Below are 14,956 nucleotides of genomic sequence, written 5' to 3' on the forward strand. Positions count from 1 at the left end.
TTTGTCTTATGGTCCCTAGCTAAGCAAAAATATCAGTAAGAATATTATTTTTTTGGGGGTTTTTTTCAATTTTTTTTTTGTTTTTCATGCCTCAGCACCCTGGGCATCCTGCTCGGGACCCGGGTCCGGGGGAGGAGGACCCCCCTCCGTCTGCGACTCCAACTGATCCACCACCACCTGCAGCTCATACCCTTGGTCCGGCTCCCCCGGTCCCGGGTCCCTCATCCTCGCCTCTCTCCGCTTGTAGAGACAAGACGGGCAATTGAGTGCCTTCGAGATGGCGACTATGAGGGCGAGGAAGCTGAGCAGGATGCCCAGGAGGCTGGTGATAACCGGGAGGAGAATATACGACTGCATTTGCTAATTCTTGATATTAAAAACTAAACTAAACGTATATCGAAATAAAATAATATAGGTTCAGTGGGAAGAAGAAAGAAAAAGAGAAAAAGAGAAAGAAGACAAAGTCCTATAGTATTATACTACAACCTAGTGCTGCAATGGCCTCCCAATCTACAATGGAAGGTGCGTCTAGAATGGAAAGAGCCAACACCATCCCACGACCTCTCCAAATGACGCTTGCTTCTGATCTACATCTATAGCTTCGAAGGCTCGAAAGCCAGTTTCTCAGACTTCCCAGCCCATGTGCACACCGCCCTGACTGATCTCTTGAGCGAGTCACACCTGATCTACACTCGAGTCTATCCTCGATACAAATCTCGCGGCGAGCTACGCACGGCCGTTGAGAATTTCAGTGAATGGTAGGTGAATACCTTTGACAGGAGGACAAAGCACAGAGTGGCAGTACGCCGACAAAACACTCCAGCTAATTACTCCCTATCTTCCAGGTTGTCACCACACGTAGCTGATGAGCTCGACGTGATCCTACTGGGCCATAGCCTCGGGGGCATTCTCGCAGCCGATGTTGCGCTTCTACCCAGCCCTTTCCCCTCACAATCATCACATCGCATTCTCGGGCTGGTCAACTTTGACGTTCCATTCCTAGGGCTTCATCCACATGTGATTCCGACAGGGCTTCGCGGGCTGTGGCAGCCTAAACAACCAGACACAGCGGCAGCCGAAACTGGCCAGCAAGATGCTACCCTGAGCGATATCGATCTATGTGCCGCAACGGCCGCCGCATCAGCGGGGCCGCGATTTGACCCGCCATTCGCCAATGACGTGCATCTTGTGGAGCGAGATCGTATCGATGGCATGCTTCACTTCGTCCACAAAAACCATCACGATCTGCCACGGTCGATCTACAAGCGCTTGGTGTCCCCATATCGATTCGCTGGCTGCTTGAACAACTATAGGCAATTGCGTCGACGGTATCGCCAGCTGATGGCGTTGGAAATGGAGGAGAGCCCGCGTCGAGTTCGCTGGATCAATTATTACACCCAGAGCACAGCAACCACCAGAACAAGCCCCCGGGGAAGTTTGAAACACAAGGATCACGCACAGACTGAGCCGGCTGAAACAAATTCAAAGACAGCCGTGATGCAGACGTGGAGTATACTCTCGGAAGAGCAATCGTTGGTAGTGCCCGCAGACAATCTGGAACTCAACACATCTTCCTCCAGTCTGGCAGAATCGGAGGATCATGATGACGTGGAGGATGGAAGGGTGCCCTCGACGAAGGAAATTAGTATGGCTGCCTCCGACGACTCACCCAACATTACTCTAGAAAATACTCACATTCAACGTAACAACGTTACCCCGGCTAGGAAGGAGAGATGTAGCGGCAAGCCACGCAAATTCGTACTTTTGCCGTCACACCATTGGAAGCACGGAGACGATTCACTCTGGATCCCGGTGCCGATGGAGCATATGGATGAAGTAACGGCACACCAGTCAATGTTTTTATCTAACAGCGGGCAATATGATCGGCTGGTTGGTGAAGTTGTATCGCAGGTTCAAAGTTGGATCCAGGATGATCTTAGTGAGAGGGCAGTTGCAGACCGGAAACCTGGATGCTGAATGAGACCAACAGCAGGGGGTCATCCTTCTCCTTGGACATCGCCAATGGATTACGGACGCGCCTTATAAAGCAAATTGAACATTGGGATTAGTTAATGGCTAAGAACCGAGTAATCCAAGTCGTGCCCCACTGAGGAGTATCTTCGCACGCGGATCTATCTAAGAGAAACTCCTTCGATGATATAAAACTACAACTAACACGAAAGATATTGCAGTGTGAGATCAGAACCTTTGCTTGAAGAACAGGAAGGAGCCATAAGAAGACGCTGGGTCTCACCGCTTCCATCGATAACCCAAGGCGGCGCGGGGCCGATCAACACCTTCTAGAGTACCGAGTACCTAACAGTACTCGACTTCCACCTGCGAGAGCAGCAAACCTCTTTTTGACCAGGCTTTTCTCCCACCTCGGATTTCTTGCGAGCGAAGTGCTCCGAGATATGGAGGTAAATGTATTCACCTACTCCAAATTCAACCTCGAGGCTCTGTGCCGTCGAGCAAGTGCACTACGGCACGGTGGTGTACCATGTGTTTGCACTCCGGATCGACGTCCTGCCTCGGGAAGCTTCAACTGGGCTATCTTCATTGTATTTACAGATAGAATACGATGGGTCCTGCGATCTCCACACCCCAGACCATTTATGCCACTGGAAATGGCAATGAAGTTACTGGCCAGTGAAGCTGCCACGCTCCGATACCTGAGGGCTCATAGCGACATTCCAGTCCCAATAGTGTACGACTACTGGTAAGAGACCCTCTCAGACACAAAATGTTAATGTGCTAATCTGTAGTAGCGCTTCTTCCGACAACGATATCGGTATCCCATTTATTCTCATGAGCGAAACGCCGGGGTGGCCACTCTCGAAAGCCTGGAAACCGGCTGGTTCTCCTCAGCGTGACCTAGACACATCCATCAAGGCAAGAATTCTCACACAGCTGGGCCGCATTACCTGGAAGCTCTCCCACTTGCGCTTTGAGAAAATTGGCTCACTTTCCGAAGAAGAGGAGTCCTTCCAACCCAAGGAAGGCCTCTCACGTGGTCACATATTACATGAACGATACGATCTGGAGACCTCGCGTGGACCTTTCACTTCTGAGGCAGAGTTCTGGGACAGCCTTATTTCTGCGTTCGTGGGGCACGCAGAGGCTCTGCCGTTATCGCACCATTGCTTCGTGGCACCTGTTCCCTCGCCCGAAGATTACCAAGCCGGCATGCAATACAAGAGCGCCGTGAGCCTATGGAACGACTTCGTGACTGTTGGAGGTAAAATCGACTCGTCACAGAACAGACTGGGTTACATCATTGTGGGCAACGCGCTCCGCGACATTTTACACAGTGGTCAACTTCCAGCCATCGTTCCGGAGACATTTCCCTTGTGCCACGCTGATCTGAGTGTCAACAATATATACGTTGATGACGACTATAATATCACGTGCATAATTGACTGGGCATTCTCTTCATCCATCCCCGAATCCATGTTGTTAGCCGCCCCAGGACTGCCGCAGTACCGCGACGAAATCATTTCAGAATTACATACCCCCTTTATTCATGATTTTGTCGCTGCCATGCCCGACTCCGCCGACAAGAGCTTGATCCACAGATATCGCGAATCACTTGATCAGGCCCACGTTGCCTGGAGATTGAGTCGCCTTCTCAGCCTTGACTCTATTGCCGACTACGACCTTTTCGCGACCGTGTGGCACTTTACACGTGGTCCCGAGGCCGATCTGGCACAATATATCCTACAACAGCGGTATTCGCCTCGATACGTCCAGCTTTATAAAGAACTTCAAAAAGAGGACCAGCAACCCTCAAAGATTGAGAAAGATGAAAAGAACTACTTTCACGACAAGGATCTCAGATATAGAGTTGCAAAGAGGCTGAAGATTATGTCAGAATGGAAAACTCAATATACCGCAGACGATCCGCCAACACGGCTTCGTAAAGACATGTTTGTCGCCGGCCCCAAGCTGTGGAAATGGATCCTACAGTTTATGCGAGACTGGGAAGACATGCGATGACTGGTCATTTATGCAAGAAAGGAACCGCCTGAGGATTTCCGCGGGCGATACTGTTAATGCGAGCGAGGCCGTTCATGCGAGCCAGGCCTCGCAGTTGCGAATAACGGCAGAGAAAGCTTTCGTGATCAGGGCTAGTTGAGCAGCCGGTCAGCGTGCTTGGAAGCCTGTGAAATCCACATATCAGCGCAGCTAATCACTCGTCCCTCGATGGCCTATCCCTAGTAGGGCTCAGCACATACTGGGCTCGGTGCGTTGCGATGGATGCTCTTGGCACTGTTTTCACGATGGCCTCGCTTTCTCCCGACTACTTTCATGAATGAGCTACTCGGTTCAGTGCGTTACGATTGTATTTTTTCGTCACTGCCGTCGATCTACCGCCTTTTCTCCCTTGTACTGCTTCATATCCAGGAATGATCTGAACTCGAGAATAGGTTGTGCACTAACGTGCCCCGAGGATGTTTGTCAACGTGGTCCGATTGAGGCTAAAGGGGGATCTCGTACATGGCAGGAATCGATCTGTATAACTCGTGATTAGTCAAAATGGGAACAGAAGCTCAAGGGCTCACTGCCTTTTATGATGGAAACGGTCAAACACTTGTGAACGGCCTGCAAGGTGACCGTGACCTGCCGCCACTCGGCCTATCGCTGATATACGTGTGTAGGAATTAATCAATCAATCAATCTGAGGGTCATTAGTGAACAAAATTTAGAGGATGAGATTCAATTGGCAGATATGAAATTATTAAATCGTAACGGACCTCACTGAGTATGTGCTTCGCAAGCACGATGTGTTGATGTAGGGTTTCAATCGAATGCGCTCAACCCTGGTTCTTTTTTTTTTGTTTCCTTTTTCGCAATGCAGTGATAACTTATCGTTTACTCGTGAGAAGACTGATATCATTCATGTACCGAAGTAGAATTCCCGTTGCGCATGGCATCATCTATCTATCTCATCAATTAAACATTAAGCTGGGACTAATCCCCCGGCGATCCTATGAGTAGAGGGGAAAATAAATCAAACAAATAGGAAAAATGAGAGAGGAATGAAAAGAAATGAAGTGAAAGGGCAATGCAAGCAGAGCAAAGAGAACAACCCCGGAGGACTTGTAAGAATATTCAATCTTCCGCATTCACTTGGCGCCGAAGTCCCATGATTGGTATACCTTCAAAAATTTTACGCCTGGCAGAAACGCTGGTACGAGGCGCGGGGTCCTCTGGGGACGACACCACGATCATCACTGATGATGACATGTTTTTTTTAAACTCTTCGGAGGATTGCCTTGGAGGAGAAGGTATAGGTTGAGGATTAGATGGAGGCTTGATCGATTGATCTGGTGCCGGTGATAGAGTGCTTGGTTGGGGGTTAGACGACTCGCTTGGGGTGGAAGACATGATTCGAGGGGCAGATCGAGGCTCACTCGTCTGCTCTGAAGAGGATGGTGGAGCTGCTGCTGGGGACGAGTTAGAGGGCTCTTTTGATGGAGACATGGGTCGAGGAGTAGACGAAGGTGCGATTGTGAGAGAAGAATTCGAAGCCTGCCTTGGAGCAGACAAACTTTCAGAAATAGATGCTTGCTCTGGAGGCGGCGATGACACGATTGGTGGAGAAGGGGGCGAGAGATCTCTTGCAGTATATGTAGAAGTAGACAGAGACATAGTCCTTTGCTCTCGAGGTAGCAATGGAGGGGTTACTGGGGACGAGTCCGAGGACTCGCCTGAAGATGTTATTGGCTCAAGGGCAGTCGAAGGCGAAGTCGTCCGCTCGGGAAGCGAAGTTGAAACAACTGCTGATAAGCAGTCAGATTTATCCTCTACAAAGGACATAGGTTGAGTAGGCAGAGATTCAATTGTCTGCTCTGGAGGAGGGGGTGGAGCGGTTGCTGGGAACAGGCCCGAGAACTCCCCCGGAGGGGAAGGTGATTGAGAGGTAGACGGAGGTGTAGTCTTGTGCTCTACAGGCTCTGATGGAGAATGTTGGTCCTGTCGAGTCGTGCTACCCCGAAATGATTCGGCTGATGCTCGTGATTCCCGGCAGGAAGCAGGAGGCGAAGGTGGTGGAATAGACGGTTCAAAAACTGGGAGTTTTGGTGGTTTGGGTGGGGCAGGTCTCGCTGTTGCTGGTAATGCTGGAGTCAGAGCCTCATCCCTGATAAACGTTGGGATTGGCCGTGGTGGCAGAGGGGCTGTATCTTCATACTTAGAAGACGGGCGTGGTGGCGGCGGTGGAGGCCGTTCGGGCACTGCCAGAAGAGATTGTGGTCGTGAGCCTTCACGCCCGGTACTAGGGCCTGGTGTGCTCGGCCCAAGTCCCCAAGAATAGGTTAGTGTCAACACCACCTTCAACCATTTCTTTGACTGCAACGGAGGATTTCAAGGTGCCATTAAGCTCACTGGGGGCACCTCAGTCCCTTGAACGCGGTCCTTGAGCTGCACAACACCAAGATTCTGTCTGGAGTCCAGACACCACAGTCGATGTTTCAAGCAGAGTACTTCCATTTCCTGGTACATCGCCTTGCACTTCCTCGATACTAAGATGCAACGCCATCATTCTTGTCCATCTTTGAGCGTCTTAGCGAGATCTTTAGCCCCTGATTGTCCATGGGAGCTCACCGCCTGAGCCATTGTGTTGACAAGGGGCCGTTCATCCCAAATAGCCTCCAGGCTACAATCCACCATCTTCACGCTCCGAGAAGAATTCCTTATCGATTTGGCGGGGAGGGAAAGGGCTGGAGGGGTTGCCCATCTCGAGGGTTCTAGTTGGTGACGGTGGGGTTTTTGAATTTAAACTGTCCATTCCCGCCGTACATTCGTACACTCGTATACTCGTATGTTCGCTCATTCGCATGCCCGCATACTGGTCACCTCCACCTCACAAATAATTCCACCCCAAACATAACGCAACACACATTCAGTTCCTATTCTTTAGACCTAGTCTAGTTACATATCACGAGATCAAGATTTGGGATCTGAACCCAAGATAATCGAGCTATATCCTAAAAGGAAATTTGACTCGTAAGTAGGTATATCGTAAGCCGGTCTTTGTCTATACGTCCAACAAAACTGAATTGCCTGAAATACTAGGCACTTTTCAGATAAGGCCTTCTAATTGAATCAGGAATTATGCATATATCTATGCGAACAACGACTGAAAGTAAGACTCTCAGCCAAAACGGCTATGGTTGGATATGTTATTCTACCACAAAGTTCGGAAAAAATGGAATCTGTAAGTGTTCTTTCTTATTATTCTTGAGGTGGAATTATTCCCAAGTTGAAAAGAACCGGCCCCTGGGCTGACGATGGCAATGAGTATCCGTACGTTCGTACGCTCGTATATTCGTATCTTCGTAAATCTAGGCTTCCTAGGGTTCGGATCCCCGCCGGAAACTCAGTTTTGCGCCCCACTTCCTCTCAGGTACTGTACACAGGCGCCATGGTCCTACGAGAATAAGAGCAAGATCTATTTTCATTGCTCGTGGTACCAAATCATGCTCAATTCGCCACGAGGAGAAGAAGAGTCCTCCACATGTTCTCATTCAAAATGGCTTCTCAACCTCCAGCCCTGCAAATGGGCCGGAATCCTTTTTGACTGCAGCACCAGAGAAATAGACGAAGTGTGACACTATACTATTCATACACCTTGCATATAAACGTGCCGTCACCACAGAGTGTCTGGCATTCTACACCCATGGCCAACCCAAATACAGACCAAAATGCTTCAGGTTTCGTCCTGTACCGCTACACGCCCTCGATTGCGGCAGCAGTGGTCTTCACTGTGGTGTTCTGCGCGCTTGCCATTTTCTTCGTCTATCGCATCGTCCGGCACCGGACACTTTTTTTTTATCCCTTCTTGGTTGGACTGATCTGTACGACCACCCCTCCTTGATTCTTAGAAAAGAGGTAAACTAACTGGACCTGCTGGGGTATTAGTTGAAGCCGCCGGCTACATCGCGCGGATCTTCTCGCACTTCGACACCCAGGCCCTGGGGCCCTACATCACGCAAACGATGCTCATCCTCGTTGCGCCGCCTCTCTTCGCCGCCTCCATCTACATGACCCTGGGCCGCCTCATCACCCAACTCCACGCCGAATCCGCCTCCCTCATCCGCGTCCGGTGGCTGACCAAGATCTTCGTCGTGGGCGACGTCATCTCCTTCCTCTTGCAATGCGGAGGCGGCGGATACATGTCCGCCGGCAGCGACTCCGCCATGCTCGCCGGCGAACACATCGTCGTCGCCGGCCTCGCGATCCAGCTCCTCTTCTTCGGATTCTTCGTCCTGGTCGCCTCTCTCTTCCACTGGCGGTGGGGCTACGCAGCCTCCCATTCCACCGCCACCACAACCGTCAAATCCCAAAGCGGCCGGCTCTCGTGGCGGGGGCTAATGTGGGCGCTGTACGCGGCGTGTACGTTCATTCTTGTTCGGTCTATATTCCGAATGGTTGAGTTTGTGCAAGGAAACGACGGGTGGATTATGCATCGCGAGTATCTGCTGTATATATTCGATGCGTTGCTCATGGCGGGGACGGCGATGGTGTTGGGGTTTGTGTTCCCGGGATCGTTTTTGGAGGGTCGGAAACGCAGTGCGGAGAGGGCTGATTCTGTTTGATATTTTATTCGTCAGATGGATGCTTTGTCTTGCTTTCATCGCCTTGTAGCATTTCTTCTCATTGCCTTTTGTCCTTTTTTCTCCTTTTGCGTAGCTGCGGTGGGGGAAGGAGGCGGGGGAGGAGTTAACTTGCTGATAGCGCGCTGAAATTGATCTATATTCTCACTTTGGGGCTTAATTTCCTTGGAGCGTTTGCCTCTTTACTCTTTCTCAACATAGAGAGCACAACCGGAATTAACCTGCCATAAAGATAGGAATTTCTCGTCTTGGTCCATTCCATTGAGGCTTTCACTCTACCGAAGCTAGCTAATGTGAATAGTGGCCGAGAACGAACTAGACAAGATGAAAGGGGGGGATGATCTCTTTGCATTATGAAAAAAAAGCCCGATCACTTGTGGGGTCTAGCACATTGCACGGTTTCGTATATTCGTACAAAAGAAGTTTACCATCGGAACCGGAAGGTCACAACCTGTCGTGAAACTCTGGTTCTGCATGTGTGGGGAACCAGGGGCCATGGAGGAAGAAAAGTATATTCGGGTGCCGCCCAAGCAAGTTTTGGCCCCACAGAGACCTGCAGGTTTTGACTATCCCGGAAGAGGAACAGAGGGTATATGGTACTGTATGCGAATTAGGGACGGCATTACGAAATTTACGAAATTTGCCTTCCTACCAGAGACAGGGAGGGAAAAGATGACGAAAGAGAGGGAGAAAAGAAGAAGAAAAGAAGAAAAATCCCGACTGGGAAGGCGACAAGGTCAAAGTGTGAGTGAGCTAACAGATTTCCTTTCATCGAGACTCCGCAATGACGGCCATGGGCCACTTCAATAGACCACTTAATGCCTCGTTCTCTAGTCGGCTCACCAGCCGGATGATCTTCTGAATTTCCGAGCGAAAGCCGCTGTTTAGATACCACAAATCCTGAAAGAGGATTGAGACAAGGTAGAAATGGGCTAGGATCGTGTACGAAAACCCCTCCGCGGCCCCCAGGTGGTCGACAGCGGAACTCTGGAGGCTGTCAAAGAAGCGAGCCGAAAGCATACAGGGCCAGGACATCACGGCGCTGTCTTCGATGTCGTTCTGAATGTCAAGGGAGGCGGGGGTGTCACGCTCGCTTCGCGAAAATTGCAGGGCGTAGAGGATGCGCATGTAGATCTCTTCTAGTCTGTCGATGGTGTGGAGGTGGTCATGTTGTGGGCACTCGTCTTGTTCGTGGTCGTGCTGTGAACTGTCATCCGCTCCATTACTAGGTGTTGGTTGGTCGTGATGATCGGTCTGCTGAAGTCTGCTGAGGCTATCTCCATCAATGAACATCGTGGCTTCTTGGCTTGGAGACAAAGTCCTTGCAAAGATGCGAAGCATTTGGAGGGCTCGGCAGGCACCCTGGGCAAAAACGTGGAAGACTTTCGGGGCATACCTCAGGCGGGGAAATTGCGATGAGGAAATCGCCGGCACAGCCGCCTTCCAATCATCATTGTCGTACAAGTAAAACAACATGGTTCGCAGTCGTCCGCGCTTGAGAGTGAACCAGTGCCCCTCAATTATGCTTGTCAGGCCGCGGACAAGATGCAACCAGTCGATGTATGGACTCTGGTCATCGTCGGCTTGGCTAAAACCCAGCCAGGCTGTGCGATCTTGATTTCTGGTACATATTGAAGCAAAGGAAATAGCAGTAATGAGAAGGGCACCGCAGAAGATATCTTCTGCAGTAGTGGGAGAGATATCAGTCAAGGCTTGGCGGTAACCTTCAAGGCCCATTTGATGATGCTGAATGACGCGGTGATACTCAAGCTGAAGCTCATGTTGGCTGCAGGCGGCCAAGGATGACTGATTGTCGTCTATGCCTGAGGCGGTTGATTGCGTCATGTAGGCTTGATATAGAACATGCTCGCCCGAGAGAGCGAGGAGTAGATGCATCAGATACTCTTTCTTGGTCACCATATCTGGGATCACCTGTTCCCAAACATCTTTGCGTGTCGCACTGAGGGTCATCTCCTTTGAAGTGTGCATCATGAACCTTGACAGGAGGCGTAAATCGGCTAGATGGATATTTTGGCTGAGTAAAGGAGGTTCCGCGGACTGTCGTTGGTGACGAAATTTTAATGGTTGCAAGGGGCCTGCTGCGGAACTTAGACGTCGAGGAGACCTGGAAGGCACAGAACTAGGCTTCATGTGTTAGTTTATTCTTCTGAGATTATGAAAGCAGTCAGATAATCTGCATACGTGGATAGTGTTAATAGAGGATATGAACAGGTTTCCCCACGAAAAGCGCATGCGCCACAGATAGGCTGCACCTCATCGCACTGAGCTGGATTGTTAGTGCATTTATTCAGAAGTTGTCGAAGAAAAGTGTTGCTGACTTTGACCCTCCGTTGCTTACATGTGAAGCACCCCTTGCGGGATTTGTGGTGCCGGACGCGACGCCTCCTTTCCTTTGATAAACGCGAGCTACTATCCTGGTCCCGTGAAGGTCCGGCCTCTAGTGGTAATGATGTGTCCGACATACTTAGCGCGGCATACGCAGAGCCTGATGACTTGATTGAAGGCGATGCTAATGAGCTTGAAGATGATGGCGAGTTTGTCTGGAGGTTGGATCTTGTTTCTGCCATTTCGCTATTACGGAGGGCCAAGAGGTCCAGGGCCGCACATATACCGCCTGTCATCGCTGGGGCCGGCGACCTTGTTGGCGGGAAGAAGAAGAAAAACATCTTTCCCTTAAGTTCACATATACTGAATCGTGCTGGATAGGGAATCTTTTTACCTAGACAATAGAACAAGGAAGGTGAGAAAAGCACTTCCATCGTTGGCAGCTGCGTAGTACTGCACAGTGATGGGCAGAAGTCATTATGTACAGAATCAATCTTGGAGAAGGGTTACTCTCGTGGCAAAGGATGCAAAGTTATGGGACTGACATACCTATCTTGTATCTATTGATAGGGCTCATCTTATGAGAGTTGCATTCGATTCCATGGCTGGGCTGCGCAACGAGTGTCGCGGGCGGCAACATATGACGATACGAATATACGAGATGAACGACTGCAGCCCTAGTGATTTTTACTTCCAGCATGCCAACCTATTTTTAAATCATTCAAGCCTACATATATACTAAACTCGTGAGATTCTCTCTTTATTGACTTCTCTTAATCATTTTTGTCATCGACGTATCTGCTTGATTACTGAAATGAGCAACGACAGCACCAGCGATAACAGCACCAATGCTGCCGCAGTGTTCGCATTCTATCGATATGACCCCAGCATGGCTGGTGCAGTCATCTTCACAATACTCTTCGCAATTGCAACGATATGGCATATTGTCCAGCTATGGCGGACTCAAACATGGTTCTTTATTCCTTTTGTGGTAGGAGGCATCTGTCAGTAAATTCTCACCGCCATCAATCTTACACCCACAACAAAATGCTTACTTGGTACTCCCACCAGTCGAAATCATAGGCTACATTGGCCGAGGACTTTCAAGTCACGAATCGCCCAACTGGACTCTGGGCCCCTACCTCCTTCAGACCTTATTCCTCCTCCTGGCTCCTGCCCTTCTCGCCGCCTCAATCTACATGCTTCTCGGCCGGATCATCCTGATCCTGGACGCAGAATCCCACGCCATCCTCCGCAAAAAATGGCTAACCAAGGTCTTTGTCACCGGAGATGTCCTCTCGTTCTTCCTCCAAGGCGCGGGTGAGTTCAGCCATCCAATCTCCCACCTTCCCTCAACACCTCTTTCCCCCGAGACAGTCCTGACACCCCGCAAAGGAGGCGGAATCCAAGCCAGCGGCAGCCTCTCCAGCATGCAAACCGGCGAACACATCATCGTCGCCGGGCTCTTCGTGCAGATCTTCTTCTTCGGTTTTTTCATGGTCACAGCCGGCGCGTTCGATCGTAAGCTGAAGAAATACCCCATCCCGCGGTGTCGCGATCCGTCCGTCCCCTGGCGCAAGCATCTCAATATCCTCTACCTCACCAGCTTCCTCATCATGGTGCGGTCTGTCTTCCGGTTGGTCGAATACCTGCAGGGTAACAATGGGTATTTGTTGCATCATGAGGTCTTCCTGTATATCTTCGATGCGGTGCTGATTTTCTCGGCGATGGCGGTGTTTAACTTCTTTCATCCGAGTGAGATAACTCATTTGTTGCATGGTGGGGGGGATTATGAGTTGCAAGGTGCGGGTGATAAGTATGGTGTGTGAGGTGGTTTGGTTTGGGTGGTGTGGTTCGTGTTGCTTGCATTTTGTATCCTCATTGGGATGAAGGATGGGCTGGGAGAGGACAGAGGTTGATCGAACGATTTGGTGGCCAAATGCTGTTGTGGTATACTATATACACTCTACGTCTGATTTGTATATATTCAACCCTGTTTTGGACGGTGACTACTTAGCTACAAGACCGTCGATAGAAACCAAGATACAGATCCTTGTTCTTTTTCATTTCCTTTCTTCTTTTTTTTGCTTCCAAAATTCAGATGCTATTCCACTGTGGATTATGTTCCAAGCATTACGATACTAGAAGGCACTGAATGGAGCAACCAGATCCGTATGTTCATTAAGATTGAGTCCTTATATGTAGCAATGTTGTCACGGGAGGAGGCAAGGTTGCTGACATCATTGAAATAATAATGCAAGCTTAGCTTAGTTTGTAAACAGGGCGCCTGGCTAGTTAACAGTGCCACAGAGCATTCCAGTTATTCGCATGCACACAGGCGTGGTCTGAGGCTGAAAATCGTGAGCCTCTGATAAAAATGTGTTAGTAAACCTCCCATGCGAAGAAAACAGCTACACATAGAGGTCTGTACTTGATAGTCAGGGCCAGTACACTGTACGAACTGCAGATGACTTCGAGTATGATATGCCTATGTGCTATCAGATACATAAAACAACTCCTGCAGGAGATCATAAATTCCACTATGTGCGAGTCAAACATGATCAAGATCGGTAATAACAAATCCGTCTTTCAACCCCATAAAACGCCCGCTGAAATACTCGCAAGCAAGAGAAAACAATCCTTGATCAGAGAAGCAACACCGAAAACGCCCCATCATCAGCATCAGCATCAATTGTCATCCCACATCAGCCACAGGCAGATAATGGCCATGCAGACCATGATGCAACCCAACACCCACAGGGACGCCGTCACCACCTCCGCGGAGCCGGAATTTGCCGCCCCCTTGTGAGTAGGGGAGTGAGTACCGGTCAGAGTATTAAGGTCAGGGCTCTCATCAGTGACGGTGGTCTTCGATGCTTTGGCAGTGAAGGTCACAACCACCGTGACGCGGCTAGCGGTGCCGGTTTCCTGAGGAGAGAAGGTCGCGGGGACCACGGAGCCTTTGTACATGTAGATTGTCGAGGTGGAGGTGGAGAGGCGACGGGTGGAGGTTGGGGAGGGTGATTCTTCGGGGCTTGTGAGTGCAGCGAGCTCGTGGAGACTCACGGGGGTTGGGGTGGGCCAGTCGGTGGATGGGGATTCGGTGCGTGCGTTAGAGCAGGGGTAGTCTCGTTTGAACTGGGTAGGACTAGGGGTAGAGGTAGCAGTAGGGACTTCCAAGGTCGTGCTCAGTGCAATGACTGTGATGGTAGTGTAGGCAGTCGAAGTACGTGTGAGTCGTGGCACGGAAGTTGAGGGCCAGTCATACTGGGAAGAAGTGGACGGCCCATAGACGACAGCAGTGCTACTAACACTGGGAGCTTCTTCTTGTCCGTTCTGTTGGGCTTCCTCGCAAAGGAGAGTCTCCGGAACGGCAACAGGCAGAACGGGGCTGGAAAGGACGTAGCCAGTGCCGTTGAAGGCGCAGAGAGCGTCGCCGGCTGAGGTAGAGGTTTCGTGACCTTTCAGAGTATTAGTTGATAGTCTGCACGAAGCAAGATGAGTATAGGCTGGGTAAAGGTACAGATAGACTTACAGGTCGCAGCTTGCTTGTACTCATCCGGAAGCACTTTAGACAGCCTAGTCGCGCCTGCAGTGAGCCCTTAGTGCCTTCTGAATCCAGGAACAAGGAAGAACTTACAGAATGTTACAGGTATGAATCTCAAAAGACACATTCGAAGCACAGCTGATAAGAGTTGGCCCCTTTAGCGAGCCGTGAAGGCAGTAACTTCCACCATTCTGGGGGCAAAGAACGATCTTGGTATCGGGGTAACTATAAAAGATACGACCGCGTTAGCTTACTTCAGGCTCTTACTGAGGATGACTTACTACAGTATTTGTGCTGCGGTACTCAGCTGAAAGGAAAGGCAGATTGTGACCGCCAGGGTCCACAAGGAACGCATGGTAGTAACGGGATTTGATGTTCTTTGTAGACTTGTTCTTTGAACCAGATCGATAAAGCTGGAAGAAGACGGGACGGTGATCGGGGGTGA

At 50.2% G+C, this 14,956-nt stretch overlaps 6 protein-coding genes across 6 annotated transcripts; 4 read left to right on the top strand and 2 right to left on the bottom strand.

Annotated features, from left to right (window-relative positions):
• Positions 1-573: 573 nt before the first annotated feature.
• Positions 574-1,977, top strand: BO95DRAFT_508968 (uncharacterized protein; the record flags this gene model as incomplete). The annotated part of the gene is made up of 3 exons (XM_025591303.1): positions 574-758; positions 846-1,435; positions 1,493-1,977. Coding segments are annotated over 3 exons (1,260 nt in total), but the record flags the coding sequence as incomplete, so codon positions are not given.
• A 437-nt stretch (positions 1,978-2,414) lies between these two features.
• BO95DRAFT_457352 (uncharacterized protein) lies at positions 2,415-3,996 on the top strand (the record flags this gene model as incomplete). Its single annotated transcript, XM_025588470.1, has 2 exons — positions 2,415-2,719; positions 2,769-3,996. The coding sequence occupies 2 exons, from the start codon at positions 2,415-2,417 to the stop codon at positions 3,994-3,996; spliced, it is 1,533 nt and encodes a 510-aa protein (XP_025437010.1).
• A 1,116-nt stretch (positions 3,997-5,112) lies between these two features.
• On the bottom strand, positions 5,113-6,618 carry BO95DRAFT_508969 (uncharacterized protein; the record flags this gene model as incomplete). Its single annotated transcript, XM_025591304.1, has 3 exons — positions 5,113-6,351; positions 6,388-6,441; positions 6,607-6,618. 3 exons carry the CDS (start codon positions 6,616-6,618, stop codon positions 5,113-5,115), a joined length of 1,305 nt encoding a protein of 434 aa, XP_025437011.1.
• A 1,063-nt stretch (positions 6,619-7,681) lies between these two features.
• Positions 7,682-8,600, top strand: BO95DRAFT_375434 (RTA1 domain-containing protein; the record flags this gene model as incomplete). The annotated part of the gene is made up of 2 exons (XM_025583143.1): positions 7,682-7,859; positions 7,924-8,600. 2 exons carry the CDS (start codon positions 7,682-7,684, stop codon positions 8,598-8,600), a joined length of 855 nt encoding a protein of 284 aa, XP_025437012.1.
• A 707-nt stretch (positions 8,601-9,307) lies between these two features.
• Positions 9,308-11,103, bottom strand: BO95DRAFT_400256 (Zn(II)2Cys6 transcription factor domain-containing protein; the record flags this gene model as incomplete). Its single annotated transcript, XM_025583839.1, has 3 exons — positions 9,308-10,758; positions 10,821-10,900; positions 10,958-11,103. Coding segments are annotated over 3 exons (1,598 nt in total), but the record flags the coding sequence as incomplete, so codon positions are not given.
• A 675-nt stretch (positions 11,104-11,778) lies between these two features.
• On the top strand, positions 11,779-12,793 carry BO95DRAFT_457355 (RTA1 domain-containing protein; the record flags this gene model as incomplete). Its single annotated transcript, XM_025588471.1, has 3 exons — positions 11,779-11,968; positions 12,036-12,284; positions 12,360-12,793. 3 exons carry the CDS (start codon positions 11,779-11,781, stop codon positions 12,791-12,793), a joined length of 873 nt encoding a protein of 290 aa, XP_025437014.1.
• Between the last annotated feature and the right edge of the window lie 2,163 nt (positions 12,794-14,956).

Source organism: Aspergillus brunneoviolaceus, assembly GCF_003184695.1.
Source record: "Aspergillus brunneoviolaceus CBS 621.78 unplaced genomic scaffold BO95scaffold_99, whole genome shotgun sequence".
Taxonomy (NCBI): Eukaryota; Fungi; Ascomycota; class Eurotiomycetes; order Eurotiales; family Aspergillaceae; genus Aspergillus; species Aspergillus brunneoviolaceus.